A 20,128-nucleotide genomic window follows, 5' to 3' on the forward strand; every position below is an offset into this window, starting at 1 on the left:
TATTTACATTATGCAAGATTTAATCACAATAAGCTTTCAAATTTATATAAATTTATATAAAGTTATATATATAAAAGTTTTAAAACCAAAGATATAGAGTATGTTTCCAGAATCATTACTCTTTTCTACCTTTGTAGAGGTCTGTTCTTGATAATTTAGAAATATATAATGTACAGTATATCTCAATCTCCAGTCCTGTGCAGGAAGGCACGTACCTCAGTGAGATTCTCATTGCGATAGAGTGGCATTTTCAAATACACAGAAGTAGATTTTATGTGTTTCATGAACGTCTTCACTATGCTAGGAAGATGATCAATGCTGATGTTCTAGGGGACAGATATGTTTTGGATTTTTGAGTCTGGCCTGAATTTCAAAACCCATGATTGTGCCGGTGTTAGGTTATCTTTTTCATGTATGAAGCACCAACCTCATGACCCCCTAAATTTCTGCCTGATAAGATCAGTGATGACCTTTCCTGTCCTTGAAAACAGAATGAAAACCCCTTTATTCAGGTGTTCAGAAGAAGAGCTGAAGGAGTTCTTTCTCATGGCACTGCTGGGACATGGCTGTGCTGGGCTGTGCTGGGCTGTGCTGTGCTGTGCTGGGCTGGGCTGTGCTGTGCTGTGCTGTGCTGGGCTATGCTTCACTGTGCTGTGCTTGGCTGGGCTGTGCTGGACTGTGCTGTTCTGGGCTGGGCTGGGCTGTGCTGTGCTTGGCTGGGCTGGGCTGTGGATTCCACGCTGTTTCCATCAGCCTGCTGTACCAAGTGGAATCCTGCTGACCCCAGTCTGTGGTCAACAGGTGCCTTCGATGGCTGAATCACTCCAGAACTCTAACACTGTTTTCAAGACTTAAGCAAACGAATGAACAAGTTACAAAGCTTATCTCTCTCTGTCTAAAACATTTTCTTCTCTCCTGGAAATCGAATCAAGTAAATCACTTTCCATTTTATCCAGTTAAAAATAAACAAGGAAGTAATTAAGGCTTATCAACATTAAGAACATTAACACATCAATTTAGATGGCAAACGGAATCCAGAGATAAACTGAGTTTTCCTAGGACGTTATCAACCACCCCACCCAGAGCAGCCCAATTAATTTAATTATTGCGAATGGTAAGATAACTGGCTAGAAGGCTGAACGAAATGCATGTTTCAGGAGAGCGAGAGAGGGAAGAGGTAGACATAACCAAGAAAGAGTAACCAGGAGAAGAGAACAGTGGATGTTTTGGAGACACTTGATTTGTGGCTGTGATGAGGCAGTGCAAGCAGGAATAATATATAGAGATATTTTAGAGGGCACTGAGTGAGTGTTCACCTTTTTATTTTACTGTTCCTTTGGCTGATTGTATAATTCTATTTAGCTAGGGCTTCTTTAGTAGCAACACTGACACTGTTACATTCTGGAGCAGTGCCCTATTCCATGTGATGGACTTTAGACTCAGTAGGGAATGGTGGATAGTATTAAGGAATTTCATTAGGGAATTGCTTCACGCTTTCACTGGCCTTGTAAGGGTGCCTTCTTGGGGTACCTCAAACTCAGACACGCTTCATAATACTTGCTGGGAATTGTACAGTGATGCTTCTGCTTGGCGTAGAGGTCTCAAATGTAAGAAATGTGAATTAAGAGCAGTTCTTAGAACTGCCAATTAGCACAATGTTGTGTTACTGTGAATGGTCATGCATTTCACAGTTCTCACACTGTAAATCTTCTGTACATGGTCATTCTGATAGTTGATATTTCACAATGTTTATTTCACGTTTACCCATGCTTTGTTTTCCCGGAGGAGAGACCAATTTTCAACATGATGAGACATTTTCTGCAGGTTTTCTTTTTTGCATCTTGCCTTCACCTGTTTAACACACAGGATACTGGTAGGTATTTTTCTTTCCTTTAAACCAGATTTATTATTGTTTTTTTAACTTTCTAGACTCAGTCAGGTAAGATTATTAATTGCTAAATGAAAATACACTTTCAATATGGTGTTCATTGGAAGATGAGTCCATGATGCCACCACATTAAACTTTACTTGTTCTCTTGCTGTTAACGAACCACAGTCCATCAACCATTCTTAACAAACTGGCCACCAGTGGAAGGGTGGGATTTCGTTCAAGGCAAGAGAAAAATTATTATAGTATTTCTAAGCACAATCTTAACAATAACTTATTATTTTTAAGTGCTGCAGGACCATCTAGCCCATTTGGCAATCTCTTCCATCCAGTTCTTGAAGGAATCCAGTTTGGGTTTCAACAAAATGGCTGAGTAACCTGTCAATCCTTCTCCTGTTTTTAAATACACTTCTGCGTAGTTTCCACTTGCTGTCCTCTGGTCCATGTTTCACTGTTGATTCTGAAAACGCCTGCTGGGTTGATTTCGTGATGCCAATGTGCCTTGAGAATTGGCGAGCATGTTCACTTTCGTCCGGTACTCAGCAAGTTCTGCCTCGAGAAGTGGTTTTAACAGGGTTCTGGCCAGGATACGGTTAAAACTAAGACAAGGTTATAGTTCGGGTTCCTCAAAACTATCAGCACATGTTTCCTGAATCCATACTCATCCTTTTGTTAAACTTTTAACTTCATTTTGAGGACACTTCTTTTGTTTTTCACAGCTTGCAAGTCTGCCACTGTGGCCGACATTGTATTTGTTGTGGACGAGTCTACCAGCATCGGGACACAAAACGTTCAGCTGGTCCAGAGCTTCGTCTCCAAGATAATTGAAGGTTTGGATGTTGGCCTTAATAAAGTGAGGACTGGTGTCGTCATGTACAGCGACGCCCCAAGAGCTGAGGTGTATCTGAACAGCTTTAGAGAAAAGGCCGAGGTTTTGCGATACATCAAAACCCTGCCCTACAGAGGCGGTGGCACAAATACAGGTGCAGCCTTAGACTTTGCGAGACAGAACATGTTTGTCCAAGGTCGGGGAAGTCGCCGGTCCCAAGGCGTGCAGCAGATCGCCATCGTGATCACCGATGGCGAATCCCAAGACAGCGTGAACGGCCCGGCGGTCAGTCTCCAACGTGCTGGTGTGACTGTCTTCGCTCTGGGGGTCGAGAAAGCAAACATGAAGGAGCTTCACCAAATCGCCTCTCACCCTGCCAGGAAATTTGTTTTCAGCGTTAACAGTTTTGCGAATCTAGCCTCACTGGAAAAGAGACTTCAAACGCTCCTGTGTCATGACATTGTGGAAAGAGTGTTTTCTGTTCCTAAACAGACATACGCTCTTAAAGAAGGTAACAATCGCTCATGATAATGTATTATCATGTAAACTATAATATTTTTTAAAGGAAATCTGCTATTTGAAATGATCGATTTAACATGGTCGGTGCTTTGTCTTATAGCATTGTTTTAAACTGGTAAGAAGAGTCTTGGTTCAGTACAAAGAGAAGTCCAGTTCAGTTTATTTATTCAAGTGCAATGAAATGAAGTGTGTAAAGGGTGTAGGTTTGAACTTATTTGAATGAAAAATGTTTTGCCCTAAGCATGCCATAATTTTAAATGTAATTCTAAAGATTCAAAGTCTTATAATAACTGAATTCATAGGCTTTGCCTGTGGGAGGTCTGGTATATGGACAGGAAATACAACCTAGTGTGTTTGCACAGGGAGGTAATAAAATGTTTATGGCAATTTGGGGAAAGATAACATTATTAAGGGTTTTTCATAGCCTGTGATGTCTATTTACAAAAGCAATCACTCCTAATTCAGCATTACCATACAATAGCCTGATCAAATCTCAGAATCTAAGGATGTGGCAAAGTCAGTGCTGGAATAGAAAACCTCCAGGGAAATCCAGGCTATTGCTACTGTTGTATATTGGATCAGCAGGTGTCGCTATTCCCTTTGGACCACAGTTTCTAAAACGAATCTCCTGTATGGCAACACTATGTTAAAAGACTTGCTAACCTTCAGACAAGATGTTTAATTGAGGTCCCTACTACCTGATCTCCAAAGATCTCATGGCGCTTTTTTGAAAGACTTGATTTTAACTTGATTTCTCTTTATAAACAGCACTGTTACTGCACTGACACCTGTTTCTCTCTGGCTACACAGAATGCATGAAGACAGAAGAGGCAGACATCTACTTTTTAATTGATCACCCTGGAAGTATTGATCCCCAGGACTTCTTGGATGTGAAAAAATTCATCAAGGAGATGATTTGCATGTTCAGAATTGGACCGCAGAGTGTTAGGATTGGGGTGGTGAAATATGCCGGCACGCCTACAGTAGAGTTCACTGTAACAGAGCACACCAACAAGAAAGATTTGGAAAGAGCTGTAGAGAGGGTCCAACAGCTGGGAGGGGGAACCCAGACAGGAGACGCACTGAGATCGATGAGCGCCCTCTTCCAAAAGGCAGCCAGCAGCCGCAACAGAAAGACTCCCCAGTTTCTCATCGTCATCACAGATGGGAAGTCCCAAGACACAGTGGTGGATGTTGCCAAGGAGCTCAGGGCACAAGGCATCACGATCTACGCTATAGGAGTTGGGGATGCAGATGAAGATGAGCTCTTGGAGATGTCAGGATCACTAGAGAAGAAGTTTTACATCTACAATTTCGACTCTTTGAGGCTTATTAAAAATGAAGTAGCCCAAGAAATCTGCTCCAGTGAAGGTTAGTAAAGATTAAGGAGATGGTGCTGTGGTTTAAGGATAATCTACTGGGGAATAACAATAAAAAATGAGCAGTAAAGTTGGGTGAAATTTTCATGTTAGCTCTCATGGTAATAAAATTCCCAACTGTTCTTACTTACTTCAGCCAAACTTGAAGGAATGAAGATGGAGCAAAGACAAGGATTTAGATTGAGTTATTCTCCGAAGTCTCAGCTCACCTCGGTTAAGAAATGGCAACCTGACCACAAAGACAGGGGATGATAGAGGTTGTATTGTGGAAAATTGTCTAAAAGATGAACAGCTGAGGTGAAATATTAATTGTTGAGGAGAATAGAACAAAGTCAGTGGGTTACAAACCTTTGAGCTTTTATGGGAGCCAGAGATTAGATAACAGGCAAGACTTTAAAGGCATTAGAGGCACCAGCTCTTTGAAGCAAGAGTGGCAATGATTTTTATCGATTTGTGTCCCGTTTCCCTTAGTTTTCTTGCACATATTTACAGACAGCTGTATATGAAGTTATTTCACTCCATGTGCTAGTAAATATCTTTATTTTGTTTTGCAGCCTGTAAGCAAATGAAAGCAGATATCATTTTCCTGATTGACAGCTCAAGGAGTATTAATGCTTATGATTATTCCAAGATAAAAATGTTCACTGAATCTATGGTCAACAAATTTGATATCGGTGCTGGTAATGTGCAGGTCGGGGTACTGCAGTTTAGTTATTCCCTAAAGGAAGAGTTTCCTCTCAACCGACACACCGACAAGAGCAGAATAAAGCAAGCAATCTATAATATGCAGCAATTAGGTGGTGGAACACTAACTGGAGAAGCTCTGAAATTGACATCCCAGTATTTTGATGCTGCAAGAGGTGGGCGGTCGACTGTTAAACAGTTCTTGATTGTTATTACGGATGGAGAGGCCCAGGATGAGGTTGCCAAGCCAGCCGAGAACTTGAGAAACAAGGGAATAATCATCCATACTATTAGGGTAATTAATGCCAATAATCCTAAACATGTGGAAATTAGTGGTTTCCTGGACCGAGTGCATACTGCAGAGAACTTTGAGGAACTGCAGTACTTGGAACAGAATATTCTGTTTCAGATTTGCAAGGCAGAAACAGGTGAGTATTTTTCATTTTGTAGAGTCAGAGTGTAAATGTTTCCCTTGTACGTGTTTTTGTTTTAGAAATCCCCAGATCAGGAGCCTTTTGAAATTATTACACATATTTATGAAAATTTCTGATTACAAATATTTTCGGAGAGGTCTTTTCATTTTACTTTTGCAATTTTGTATTTTGATATTGCACCTACTGTTTGATGAAAGAATGTCAGCATGACTTTTTAACACGTTTGGTCAGCACTTTGACAAAAGTATTAATCTAAGCCAGAGAATTTGTTGATTTTAATTAATTTTGTTAAATGTTTACGTTGCTTCCTGTTAAACCTGATTTCTTTTCAATTAATCGTCCACAGATTGTAAGAGGACAAAAGTTGCCGACATGATCTTTCTGGTGGATGGTTCCAGCAGCATTGATTCCAGCGAGTTTGTGAGCATGCAGAAGTTCATGATGGCCATGGTAAACAACTCGGACGTTGGTGAGAGAAGAGTCAGGTTTGGAGCAATTATGTACTCCACCATGCCTACTGAAATGTTCAGATTGAACCAGTTCGACTCCAAACAGCAGGTGAGAGACGCCATTGCTGCTATGACAGCAGATGGTGGGGACACATACACGGCCAAGGCCCTTCAGTTCTCTCAGACGTTCTTCACTGAGGCCTACGGTGGCCGTAAATCTGCTGGAGTTCCCCAGATACTGCTGGTCATCACTGACGGTGAAGCTACAGATCGAATTGACCTTTCTGCTTTGTCAGGGAGTGTAAGAGAGGAAGGAATCAGCATTTATGGTATTGGGGTGGCAAATGCAAACAGAGATGAACTGAATATGATGACAAGGGATGAAAATAAAGTTTTCTATGTGGACAATTTCAATGTTCTCGAAGAGCTTCATAAAAATGTTTCTAAAGTGCTCTGCTCTGAAACCAAACCAGGTACGTGAGATCATGAAATTGTTGAATGTTACAGTATCTCTTTTAGATGGTGTAAATGTATGTACAGGAGTTAATGTATTTTGTGTGCTAAAGAGATTCTGATGGTTAGTATTTGATTTTGGTGAGCGTACAATGTTTAAAACCTGGAATGAGGATGACATTAATTCTACATTAATTCTTTAAGAAAATGAAGAAACACAATGATTTGGCTATTGAGCCTTCTTCTTGGGAGGGTATCGTACAACAGCTGAAGAGTTGTGTTTCTTCCTTGTACTTTTCAGCATAAAATTAACTTTAACTTGTTCATTTTATAAGTTGTCAAGATGTACTGTATTCTTGTACGAAAAAGGATAACATTTTTGACATGTTCAGTTTGAAGACAAAAGTCTTAGTCTGCAATTGTAAATGCCTATTTACACAAGGCCTTACCAACATTTTTGGGTGTGTTCCCTCAGCATGTGAAACTGAGAAAGCAGACATTGTCATGTTGATTGACGGATCAGAAAGCATCAGAAGAGAAGATTTCAGAAGGATGCAGAATTTCATGAATGACCTAGTTGGCAACTTCCACATTGACCAAACCAGTGTCCGAGTTGGCGTTGCACAATTCAGCACAGAGCCTCAGAAGGAATTCTATCTGAGTGAATTTGACAGCGAAGACGCCATCAAGGAGAGGATATTACAGATGAAGCAGATGAAGAAATCGACGTACATCGGCAAAGCGCTGAGGTTCATTCGTTCGTTCTTTGAGCCCTCCGCGGGCAGCAGGATCCGACAGTTCGTGCCTCAGAACCTCATTGTGATCACTGACGGAAAATCGATTGATCCAGTGGAGGAAGCAGCAGCAGAGCTCAGGGCCTTAAACATTCACATCTTTGTCATCAGCATCGGATATGTTGACGCGCTACAGCTTCTGCAGGTCGCGGGCTCACCAGAAAGACTTTTACAGGTGCAGAGCTTTGAAGCGCTTGAGAACATAGAGGGGAGAGTTTTCACTGCAGTATGTGAACCTAATGACCCCAGTATAGGCGAGTATCTTCCCAGCTTTCTTTTCCTCTTTTCCTGCTGCAAAGCATGCACAGTACAGCCAGGGCTCAGGCTGTAAAGGTTTGTCTGCTAACAAATTGAAGTCATTAACTGACGCTGGGAAGGGATAACAAGGACAAGTCAATCTCACACAGCTGTACCTTCTCACCATCGTTGCAAAAGTAGCTACATTAACTGAACTGGAACGCCCCTGTGCGCGTTTATCTCCAGAATCTCGCTGCTGCCCCGTCTCCACCTTGCAACTGCCCACTGGTTCACTCTCTCTGAAACGGGTTCGAGCCCCCTTGTCCTGTGTCCAGGGGGATGCTCGTTAACCAAGCAGGTTAAGCCAAACTTATCTCACCAAGTAGTCCAAGCATTGACAAAGCATTCAACCCTTTGTTGTGGTGCCTAGTGAAATGTATGGTGATAAATCTGCAACAATGAATTTGATGCTCACATTCTGATCAATAATTCTTACAAATGGATCATCATCAAACTAAAATTACACGTTTGTTCAAAGTAGAAATAAGGGGTCAAGTCAGTAGAAACAGTCTGTGCTGAGGATAACAAGCCAGAATAGCAGAACTGAAAATCTTTTTTTTTTTTATTTCGAACTCTTACACTCTTTCCAGAAAAATAAGAAAACGCAAAGCAAAATAGAAGGCTGGCAGAAGTAAATTATTTGAGGGCCACAGTTGATTCTATCAATAACATAAAGGCAAAAATAAAAAAAACAAAAGCTAGGGAACAGTATATCAGTAGGTGTGAGTTTACACAGGACATAATCGAACCCTTTATAATCAGGAAATGATGTTGATTTTATATTACAAATTTCCAAAGACTGTGTTATTGACTGGAAGACATATTTTAATTCAGTATTGAAGCTCTTTCCTTCTGAGATATAAAAGTAAATGATACCAATTGACAAAATAATACAATAAACCAAAAATACGGTCACTGCAATAATACTACTATAATATCTACTCTTGTAGAGTGAGATTTCACTGCAAAGGGAGGAATCAAAACATGTCAATTTGCTACACTTTCACTTTAAATAATGGTTTAAGTCTTCCAGTAACATGAAATGCAAAAATATTCAATTTTCCTTCAAAACATCTCTAGTCCCCAGTCTGTTGTGCTCTTCATAGCTGCTGTGCTAACTAGCCTGTTTCCCATGTTCTTGAAATTACTTTGGATCTAAATAGAAATTTCCTGTTGTTTCAGCTGCTGTAAAACGTATTAGTGGTTTGCAAAATGGCTTAAACTCCCCCCCAGAAAATAAAGAGGTTGTGAATAAAACAGTCTTATACTATCCAATAAAAATATCCAGTTTCATAATGTAATGAATATGGTTAATTCCCAGTATATACACATTCATCAAGGGGCTCATCAACCTTGTGGTACCCTTATCAGAAAGGCCAGACCAAATTGATAATACTTTTAATATGCTGATCAAGAGTAATTTTAGTTGTGAAAAAACATGAGCAACCCACCCTTACATGAAGTTTCTTGTTGGATGCTGCATCTTTGAGGTGTGAAAAAATTCCAGATGAATAGATTTGCTTATTGCAGCTCTTTCTCAGATTTAAAAACCACATGTCTATCAGAAATCTTTACAGTTCCCCATCCTGGAACATTTAACCAGAGAGAAGCTGTGCACAGTATAACTGGCCAATAAATGCCAACAAAATTGGATTCACAGCAATTGGGAATACCCTGCAAAGGATAAATATGTAATGGTCATGTATGCACACACAAATTAAACACGATTGACGTCCTTGTTCAAATTCTACTGTACAAAACTTAATCCATTGCATGTGGCAGCAATTTACAAGGCACACACAGAGGGGATTTTTGTATGTCAACTCCTCTTGTTGATTCCAGCACATTCGTCTTCATTTTAGCACATGTGTTGATTTCAGTAACAGGCTGATATTATGAAATCTGTTTTCAAAATTATGAAACATGGGTCATCTTTGTGAAGGATATGGAGGCATAATTCTTCCAAAGGCTACGGTTTATTGTAAGGGGGCATGAATCAAGCAAATTGTTTAATTCTTCTAATCACAAGAAATTCTGTCATCTGTTCCATTTAGGGAAAAAGGGTAAAAAGGAAAAAACTCTGTGCAGCCTACCTGTTCAAATAGTCTAAGAGGCCCATGTCTTGAGAGAATTAGCTTTTCCGCTCTATCTTCAGTAGGTGTTTAGATGTTCAGGAATTATAATTAATTTGTCCTCTTAATTGAAAGAAATCTTTGATGTTTCCCTTTCATTGCACATTTTCATTAGAAATACAGTATTACAATGTGAATGTAAACAGGCAACATTACAGGAGTCTATTTATCCCGCTTACTGAAGATCACTATTTGAGAGCAGGTGCCCGAGACAGAAGAAAAGACATTCTTTCTTAATATCTAGTGTCTGTGTGCAAAAAATGATGTTACTTTTTATTAGAACAAAAAGTAAAAACAAATATTATAAATAGAATGTATATACAGTATTGTTGATGTGATAAAATTAATTGTCTTTAATGACTTTTTTAGGCTGCACGATTGATATAGCTGTTGGATTTGACATCTCCAGAAGAGGCAGATTTCAAGAACTATTTAACAGAAAACAGAAACTCGGAGAAATAATTCAACAAATGTCTCACCTGGGAGATCTCTGCTGTGTTTCTGGGTCTGAAATCTATATCCAGATAGGTTTCCTGATGAGTGATGAAGAGGGACACATATTGTTTGATGCTCCGTTTGGGAAATACAGTGATGACATCATACTAAAACTGATGCAGCTACACACAACAAAAGCAACGCACCTGAATGCTGAGTTTTTAAAGTCTTTTCTGACTAAATTTAAAAAGGAATCACGAGCCAATGTCAAGGTAAAGGCTATTCTGTCTACACTGTTGAGTAGAGCATGGTGGATGTGCCAGGAAAAAGCTACTATTAAAGATGCAAATTACTTGTTTAAACACGTTTAACTGAAGCAACATAATTAAAAAGTTCAAAAGGATACCAGTTACCTATGTACAGTAGTGTAATGTATGTATGGTTATTATGTAGAGTAATGTAATCTTTGTACTGTTGTTCTCTGCTACCCCTTTATGGGCAATTCCAAGCTAGTTTGTACTAATACACAGTGTTTATAGCTTGGCATTGTTGAAGTTCTTCAGTAAAAATAATTTATACCACTTATATACCATTTAACCAAATTGACATATACAGTACGACATCACTGTTCAGTACAATATTCTATTCGAGTATACTGTATATGACAAAACAATTCATGCTGTTTTATGTTAATGTGGTTATGTTACAGGTGCTGCTTGTATTTTCTGATGGGCTAGATGACAATGTTGAGAAGCTTGAGAATGAATCTGACAATCTCAGAAAAGAAGGTAATTAATTTGACACAACACCTGTGCTTGCAAGTGGAGGCCTTTCACAATAAATTGTTATTGATGCTAACAAATCAAGTACAAATTTGTCAATCAATGCTAACAAATCAAGTACCAGTAGCACCATTTATAACCCAAAGCATTCCAGAGTGCTTTTCTGAAGTACAACAGTATATGTGAATTGTGAATTTACATATGTTCTGTAAACGAAGATCTCAGTCTCAGGAATAATTTAGAGAGGACTTAGCATTTTCAAAGGGGTAAATAGGGTTGATAACAAGTAACAAAAATTGACACATACAGTAGGTAATCTTGCAGAATCCATGTACATGAATTGAAATGTATTTAAACAATATTAGTAATAGAGCTGCCACCCTCAGCCAGGTGACTAGAGAACTCAGTAGGACAGGCGATGATTAAAATCAAGTGGTTTCCAGCAGTTAGTCTGATCAGCCATCTAGAGACAGATCCTCTGTTGTAGGATCTCACCAGAGAAGAAGGGAACGATTATGTACTATGGAACTGTGAAATCGGGCCAGTGGACAGGGAGTTGTGTGAGTTTTTGAGAAGAGAGTTTTCAGAAAAAAGTTTGAGAGAGAGACAGCGTTTTTGGAATGCCTTTTAGCTTCATTGTTTTTATTAGAGAGGGGAACAGAAGATGTAGTATAGTTAGTAGCTTGGGTTTGTGTATGAGCACTGTGAACAAAAAGCATTGTTTGTACAGTATACCTTGTGGCTGCATTTGCCCATTTTACTGAGACCCATCTAATTAAAAGATTGTGTTTTATGGCGCTCCAAACTTCAGCTGTTTCACAATATTTGATAACTAATACAAAACCCTTTAAGTTTAAGTATTGAATTTTGTTATCCAGCAAGCATCAGACCTTGCTTTGGGATTGATTCGATAAGGAGGTGTGCTCTCATGGACAAAGATTATACACGTTAAAAGCGCTTAGTGCATGTTACAGGATCTTGCATTGGTCAGGTGCATGTTGCATGTGTCTACATTATTTCAAACTGTGAAAAGATGACTAATCAGAAACGTCCGCAGATATTGTACATGAAATTGAATGCACTTGTTATGGCATCTGAATTAATTATACACAGAGCTATGTTTAATCTTTTTAAATAATTTATACATACTGTAACTTCATGCCTTTTTCCCAGAGTTAAAAGGAGCCAAAACGGATGTTAGATCCATTGTGATCTTTTTGCATCTGGCTGCTTTTATTCTTCCCTTTTCCATTATTTGAAACAGGAATTCATGCATTAGTAACTGTTGCATTAGAAGGAGTTATAAATGAACTTCAGATGGTGGAATTTGGAAGAGGTTTTGGCTATAAAGAGATCCTGACCATTGAAATGAAGAATATTGCTAGTTCATTGTTTACAGAACTTGTGAGTATGCTTTTTGATTTTCTGGACAAATACTGTAATTTTCTGCATGTGCCAAGGTTTTGCATCATCGTGGTACTGCTTCTAGAACTGAATTATATTTCCTGGTTTATGATCTAATAATAATCATATTATTATTATTAATAATAATGTGATTTCTATTCCCTTTGAACTTTGCTTATACTTTCTTTTTTTTAAAGTAAGGATCAGCCTGGTGAATTGTGGCCTGTGAGCCACATAGATTTGAAAATAGAAATAGATTTGGAAATAACCTGAAAAATGTTCTAACATAGAACAAACAATGTGGCCATGATCTCTATAGATGGGGAATGTAGTTACCACTTTTATGAACTTTTTGAATTGCACAGTTTAAGTGGGAGAAGTCACAGAGAGTTACAGCACAGAGGGCACATTAAGAAGTGCAATAAGTCTGGTCTATAATAGATACTCTCTGTAACCTGAACAGATATTTGATCTCTTACATTATATTCTATTTCTTCCTCTCCTTTATTATTCGTGTAAAACGTGTTGTGGCAGAGTTCAAAGTTGCACAATAGGTAGAAAAGAGCTTTGAAACCAAGGGTGACTTTTATGTGGTGAGGATAGGGCTCCTTTGAGGTGTTGGACGGAGTTCGTTGACCAAGAGCATGGACTTCCCCAACCATGGTTAAAACCCCCATTAGATTGGTGCCAATGGCTAAACTGGAAACAGCTGTTCAGCTGTCGGTGTGGTCCAGGTGGTCAGAACAAGCTCGTGTTTCAGTAGTGACAAGCATGCTGCAGAGGAAGCCGGTGCCTTCACGACTGGTGTCTGAGTGGAAGCTGGAGCCTCCTGTCAGCTGTCCGTGGTACAACACGTTGTACAGTATGCGCTTCCCCTCGATGATGATCAGAGAATGCATGTGATTAGCGTGCCAGACTTCCACCACCACTTGGCAATGTGGTTAGGTGGTCACATGTAGTGCCAGCCATCCACATTGAAAATCGCTAAACATCAGTTGATATTAATTTAAAATAACCTGGTTCTATTTGCAAAGAACCTTTATTGGTTTTCCCCCTCGTTAGTCTAAGGCTATAAGGCTATGAGATCTATGCTCTTGAGCTGGGGATTTGAGGAGGTAGCTAGAGCAGAACAAACCTCTCAGAACCTGATCATTGGATGCTTACCTGCTGTCTTCGTGTTTAAAATCCTGCTAGCTCATATTATACAGAGGAAACAGCACATCTCTTCCCTCAGGTGACATGTCTGGGTTCATACTAACGCCTTGTGTGACAGCAGGTACTGTGATAATCTCTGCAAAATCTCTTGCAAGCGTCTCATCTGCCCTGTGCTGCAGGACACAATTGCAGAGAGAGAGTGCTGCAACGTCATATGCAAATGTACCGGGCATGAGGGGTCTCGGGGCACCAGGGGACCCCCAGGGCCAAAGGTAAGACTCCACTAAGCTACCGAGAGTGGGGAAGAATTTTAGGGCTAATAGAAAAAGGCCTTGTGCAGGTCTCATGTGAATTCAGCCTCGTGCCTGGTTTCTGCCATGGAAACCAATTTACTTCGATTAAACTGAAGTATAATAAAGAGATACGCATTTCAGATAATTGTAACAACTAATAAGGGATTACCGTTGGTTCTCCACCACTTGATTAAGTAAATCATGTGGATGGTTGAGGATCTGGTTATCCTGCTGCTGCGGAGATATCCGCTGTTTAGGGAGCGGAGCAGTGAGTAACTGGGATTTAATTCTGGCAAAATTCCAGGGTTTCTTCACACAGTGAAAACCAGAGCAGAAGCGATGCCCAGTGTTTCACTGAAGCTTTTCGCTATAATGCGGTTTGGAGGCATCTCTACAATTATTAGCCATTGAAAATGCAGCACTGTATAAGACCTTCAGGGATTTTTCATTAGTACTGAAGTATATCCTTTTTTCATGTTTACTTTGAACTACTTAACATGTTTGTTACAGGGAACACCGGGTACAAAAGGAGTTTGGGGACATCCTGGAGATGAAGGAGGAATGGTGCGTAGTTTCCATTTTAAAGAGTTTAGTGCATTCCTGTGCTAAGATGGCACACATTGCTTAACTCTTTAAACATGAGGGGCCAGCAGGTGGCGCTCACCCTGCAGTCTGTGTGGGTCCTAATGCCCCAGTATAGTGACGGGGACACTATACTCTATAAAAAGGCACTGTCCTTCAGATGAGACGTAAATCCGAGTTCATTACTCTCTGTGTTCATTAAAAATCTCAGGGTGTTCCTCGAAAAGAGTAGGGGTGTAACCCCGGTGTCCTGGCCTTTACCCATCATGGCCTCCTAATGATCCCCATCTCTGAACTGGTTCCATCACTCTGCTGCACACTGCTGGTGGTGGAGGGGATCCCCATTACCTGTAAAGAGATCTGAGTGGAGTGTCCAGAAAAGCGCTATATAAGTGTAAGCAATTATGATCATGAATTGTTACAGTTGAGTGTTCCCCTTTCCATCTGCCAGTGGATTTTCAGCTGTCTCAGAAACAGAAGGTAACAGGTACACGATTACATTTTTAGGTAATTAATTAATTCTATGTGCGAAATCTGCCTTTAAGTAACATCTTTGTGTACCTCAAAGCTATGCTGATTTGCAAAGTTTCAGCAATATTTGTCTCGTTCCTTTTCTCTAGGGCCGGAGAGGCCCTCATGGCTCCAATGGCACTCATGGAATATCAGGATGTCCTGGGGAAAGAGGCACACAGGTAAGGTCAAGCATAATTAGTACTGTCCAACTACTGTCCAACAATCCTGCCTAACCGCAATGCCTCGGAAGCAATGACCTGACATGGACTGTAATGCAACATGCTGTTAAATTAAGTCTTACATTCACAATAAGTGTTCATTTACACAGTACGATTTGGTTTATCCTTACTGATACTGAACTGTACTGTATGTCTCCCTGCAGCCCCATCCATTCTGACTCTATTAAATCTCTACTCTCAGGCAGCCTAAGCAGCTTAGTAAGGACAACAAAGCAGCAAAAAAAGTACAAATTGTTTAAAGGCATTCTTTTCTCATTGAAACTGAGAAACTCTCCCACTCCCAGAGCCTTTCGAGACCTTTCCTTGAACTTGAGATCTTGCCTCTCTAGTTCTTCATCAGACCTGGAGCATTACTCAGTTATTATTTTTGAAAATTAAAAACAAAACGTGACAATCACTGTGGTGGCTATTACAATCAAATAAATTCTGGACACATTTGATATTTCTGTATAATGATGCTCTGAATCATATTTTCCTTATTTGTGCTTTTCTGACAGGGTCTAGCTGGCTTCAGGGGGGACAGGGTGAGTATGACATTACTTTCTGGTTTCAAAAGCAGCGCTATTCATAATTACAGTGCTACCTCATATTCTGGGTAGTTAGACTCTGAATTCAGTTCAGGTGTGTGACGGAGAGCATGAGTGGGTGTGTCCCACTCCTCCAGGTGTGTCCCGCAGGTGTGGTGTAATACACGCCTGCTGTACTGTTGTCCCTGACGCATTGCTCAGGCTCTCTGTGTTCTGCCAGGGGGACAGCGGCGATCCTGGATCACCTGGCCTGGATGGCGAAATGGTGAGTCTTCCCACGTGGCTAATTAATTAATGGCATGACAACGTAGTTTTACATTCATCCCCATTTACATGGGTCTTTTAGGTGACCTTAATTGAGGGTTAAATAGCTGTACCACCCAAGGGTTTGAACCTGCAACCTCTTGTTATAAGATACAAATGCATAAACATTCCCTAACATTTGGTTACGTTATGAGTAAAAACTACTGTAGATGTTTACTTTTATGTTATATCATTCTACTGTAAAAAAACATTTATGTCTTTGTGATGATGTTCACAGGCAATATTTTGTTCTAAAATGATAAATGTAGGTAAAAAAACAACATTATAAGTTATAAATCCAGAGCCGCACCCACTCCTAGCCTCACAAGGTTCAATAGTAATGATCTTCGGTTTGTACGTCATGTGAAGCAGATTAATTTAGAACTATCTTTTCTTAAACTTCGTACTTCAGCGTTTTAGATTTGCTCTTCTGCAAATGCTGTTCTTGTTCCTTTATTACAAAGCTAAACAAAAACAAATCATACCTACTCAGAACAGTGGGAATGTTAATGCAGAATTTAATATCCTCTTTTTTTAATGCCTTTTAGATGACTTTCAAATGCTTAGATGTTGATGAGTGCATAGAGAAGGCGTTTTGATTATATCCAGTTCTGGCAAACAAACTGAAGTGCATACCTCTTAAAGTAACCAGTCTATACTGTTTTTTTTTCATTTTATAAATGTTTTACACAACATTAAAAGTTTAGTATTGTGTTTGAGTTTTAAATGCTTTAAATTCAGCTGATCTGTACTTGAAGAAGGCTCCACGGCCAAAATGTTGTGTTTTCTTTCTTCTCTTTTCTGCATGGAATAAACCTTTACTTTTTCCTGATCTGTACTTTGTACTTTTCCCTTTGAAAGGCACTTCATTTCCTGATACTTTCATTTACCAGTAGTTACTCATGTGCTTTGCTACTGTACATTGAGTTTAAGGGAAGGGAGAGGCTGGTGGAGAAGAGTTACATTGCTTCTTACAAATCATCTTGCTATATAAGGCAAAAGGCCTGGACCAAACATTACATACAGTACACGTGGGTGTTTGTTTTTTACCCAACACAACATGGAATCTAATAAGCTCAGTGACTCTTTAAAGAACTTATATTGTAGTGACCTGACTTAGCAGAGTTTTTCTAGTCTTATTCTCTCCTTGCCAGGGCTTGTCTTTTGTTTAGAAATTAATCTGGGATCAACCTAACTAACTCACTGGAGAGCTTTAAATATTTTTTTCTTGCTCTTAAAGAGAGGGTTTATAAATTGCTCTGTTCATAAAGTTCTATCAGCCCTTTTCCACCATTACAATGTTGGGCTGAGTGACTTTAAATCAGTTTCAGGGTGTTTGACAGTACACATCTGTTCTTTGTAATGTGGAAGACGCCAAGGGAGAGAGAGGTGGCGTAGCTTAACATTTGTGCTTTGTTGTTTTTGGCATTTTCATATCACTTATATTTTTTAAAGGGTCTAAAAGTTTATTTTCATGCCAGAGTTTAACAATGTTTTAAAACAGACGTTCAAAAAACATGCGGCTAGGCATTTTGCTTCCTGCAGACATAGTTACTGTGCAAAGAATCCTAAATGTTCTTAGAGCAGAGCGATATTGTGAAGCATCCATCTGTTTTTGACTTGTCACATACATTTCTCTAAGAGGTTTAAATAGCTTTTTACTCTAATTAGCCTAATTAGTGTGCAAAATATTAGGGGGTGTTTATTATCTCCACTCAGGGATTTGTATACAGCGAATATGATCAGACCGTTTCAGCATTCAGCTTGCAAAATATACTTTAAATTGCAATTCTCGTTGCTTTATTATTGAATTAATGTAAAGAGAAATATTTGAGAGCCTTATTTTAAATGAAGTGCCCACTCTTCCATAGTGTATGGTATGAGGGAGTAAGGAAATGACATGCAGACGGAAATTCATTATAATGGAACTTTATATTGTCATAACTAAAGGGTTTCTTGTGTGTTGATGTCGGTCTGTTGTCACAACAGGGGATTCCTGGAGCCCCTGGAGAGCCTGGAGAGAGAGGCAGCCCTGGAAACCCGGTAATATGTCTTCATGTTTCTTTCTTTCATGTTAAGCATCTCAGACATGATCCAGCTGTACAGTACCACACACCAGACTTTCACAGACCTCTTTTGTATGGCTCACTACCAGCCTATCAGTGTGATAGGCCTTCAGACAGTCCAGCCTGTCTGAAGGCCTATCTCTGGGTCGGTGGGAGGTAGCTTTGTGAGAAAGCCACCATCTTGGCTCAAGGCCACAGCACTGAGCTCTGAGCCAAGATGGTGACATTCTCACAAATCCATCTCTAGCGAGAGACAGCCCTTCAGACAGCCCGGTCTTGTTAAGTCTGAGATGTTGGTCTGTCTGAGTACATGACCGTTCATCCGACTGACCCACCGGCGGCAAGCCAGCTTCAGAAACCCACTATAGGGTCCCCAGTTCATGTAAACAGCAACATTAACATGGGTGGTGATTTGTAATTAATTGGATAAGTATTGAAGGATGTTTCAACACATTCTCACATGGATGTAATTAGGCTTTGGTATATAAAGAGTGTGCACAGTACTGGTGGTGGGGCTTTTTTTTTGTGTAAGTGTTGCTGTTGCTTTTTGTTTTTTGTAAGTGTTGCTGTTGCTGTTGCTGTTGCTGTTGCTGTTGCTGTTGCTGTTGCTGTTGCTGTTGCTGTTGCTGTTGCTTTTTGTTTTTTGTAAGTGTTGCTGTTGCTGTTGCTGTGACTTGAAAAGGCAAATGATAAATTCTCCTGGACTCTCTCATGATCCTATTTGAGTTTTTGTGTTTGCATCCCTAGTTAGAGTAGGGTGTGTCACACCTGTCCTATACTATATATCGTAATTCGAGCAACATATTAAAATAAGTTTTTGTTGAAACTCATAAATTGTCAGTATTAAAGCATACAATATTTAGAAAGTACCTAAAATACTAAAAATGTGCATGTACATTAGTGTAATTGTATTTCTATAGTAAAAGTGATCTTAGAAAATGTCAATTGCCTCAGTGCAATAAAATTGAATTATTTTCAATGAATTATTAATCATGACCGAGTGCACCAAGGGTGGTGATATTTTGGCCTTTTAATCCCATAGCTGTTAACCTGCTTAATTTGCACAATTGGCTGTCTTTTTTCCAGTACATAACGTATTTTCTTTCTGATCACACACGTACTGTATGTCTCTTAATAGATACTGTAATAGGTTCTTGTTGTGTCTCGTGTGAACATACTGTATGTCTTTTACCTGCCTGCAAAGCGAATTTCCCATCTGAGAGAAAGGTGATGAAGTAAGTGTCTTGCTCGCAGGGTGAAAAGGGAGACCAAGGGGAAGTGGGAGAGCCGGGGCAGCGGGGCTTGAGAGGAGACTGTGTAAGTAGTCACCCTGTCTCTCCCTCTCCAAGCCTCTGACAGCACCACTCTTTTAAATTCTCTCTTTCTACTGTACCTAAATGGCGACAAGTCGCGTTCGTGTAGACAGCGCTTGTGTAGACAAAACGGTCTTCGGTAACAATGGAAAACGGAAAGTTTGCCCATCCTCCATTCAAAAGTAAAATATTTTAAGGCAGTACTTTGCCCGAGTGAGCACTGAGCACAGACGCGCGCTTACAGTAAATGATGTCAGTGACTTTGTGTTCAAGCAGTTGGGAAGGATTCCCATTACATATCTTTGTGCCTAAGAGGATAAAGTCTTGCCAGAAATATTGTTGACTTACTCTGGAGCCTCATGAAAAGGGTTGTTAGAGATAGCTATAATTAACAAGCACCGCTGTCTTCATCCAGATTCTCTTTGGATTCTCTTTCATTCCAGTTTCCTCTCAACAGTTACCTTTACTGATTTAAAGCAATTTACGATCGTTTCGTTACAACAAAACTAGAGTTTAGCACCACAATAATGTAGACACTTTCAGTCTTCAGACGGGTGCAGATCTTATGTCAGGTTTTGTTCTAGCCAGTGTTTTTCTAAGTACACCCACTCTCTGGGCCACAGATCTGTTCTGCAAGTCTTTAGGTGACCTGAATTTT

General features: G+C 39.8%; 1 protein-coding gene across 6 annotated transcripts in view; it reads left to right on the forward strand.

Moving 5' to 3' along the window:
* The first annotated feature begins 1,144 nt into the window (after positions 1–1,144).
* Positions 1,145–20,128, forward strand: part of LOC148651607 (collagen alpha-6(VI) chain-like) — a 38,318-nt gene continuing 19,334 nt past the window's right edge. For all 6 annotated transcript variants that reach the window (XR_015925780.1, XR_015925781.1, XR_015925782.1 and 3 more), the window contains exons 1-17: positions 1,145–1,304; positions 1,786–1,873; positions 2,608–3,228; positions 4,047–4,607; positions 5,170–5,727; positions 6,080–6,655; positions 7,111–7,683; positions 10,228–10,565; positions 11,003–11,081; positions 12,340–12,479; positions 13,814–13,906; positions 14,438–14,491; positions 15,130–15,201; positions 15,759–15,785; positions 16,009–16,053; positions 18,081–18,134; positions 19,412–19,474. Coding sequence is in view for 3 of the 6 variants with exons in the window: in XM_088602151.1 (XP_088458277.1) it covers positions 1,804–1,873; positions 2,608–3,228; positions 4,047–4,607; positions 5,170–5,727; positions 6,080–6,655; positions 7,111–7,683; positions 10,228–10,565; positions 11,003–11,081; positions 12,340–12,479; positions 13,814–13,906; positions 14,438–14,491; positions 15,130–15,201; positions 15,759–15,785; positions 16,009–16,053; positions 18,081–18,134; positions 19,412–19,474 (3,924 nt within the window). In the remaining 3 variants the exon portion in view is untranslated. The remainder of the gene's footprint in view (positions 1,305–1,785; positions 1,874–2,607; positions 3,229–4,046; positions 4,608–5,169; positions 5,728–6,079; positions 6,656–7,110; positions 7,684–10,227; positions 10,566–11,002; positions 11,082–12,339; positions 12,480–13,813; positions 13,907–14,437; positions 14,492–15,129; positions 15,202–15,758; positions 15,786–16,008; positions 16,054–18,080; positions 18,135–19,411; positions 19,475–20,128) is intronic.

This window comes from Lepisosteus platostomus, chromosome 12 (assembly GCF_059453375.1).
Source record: "Lepisosteus platostomus isolate fLepPlt1 chromosome 12, fLepPlt1.hap1, whole genome shotgun sequence".
Taxonomy (NCBI): Eukaryota; Metazoa; Chordata; class Actinopteri; order Semionotiformes; family Lepisosteidae; genus Lepisosteus; species Lepisosteus platostomus.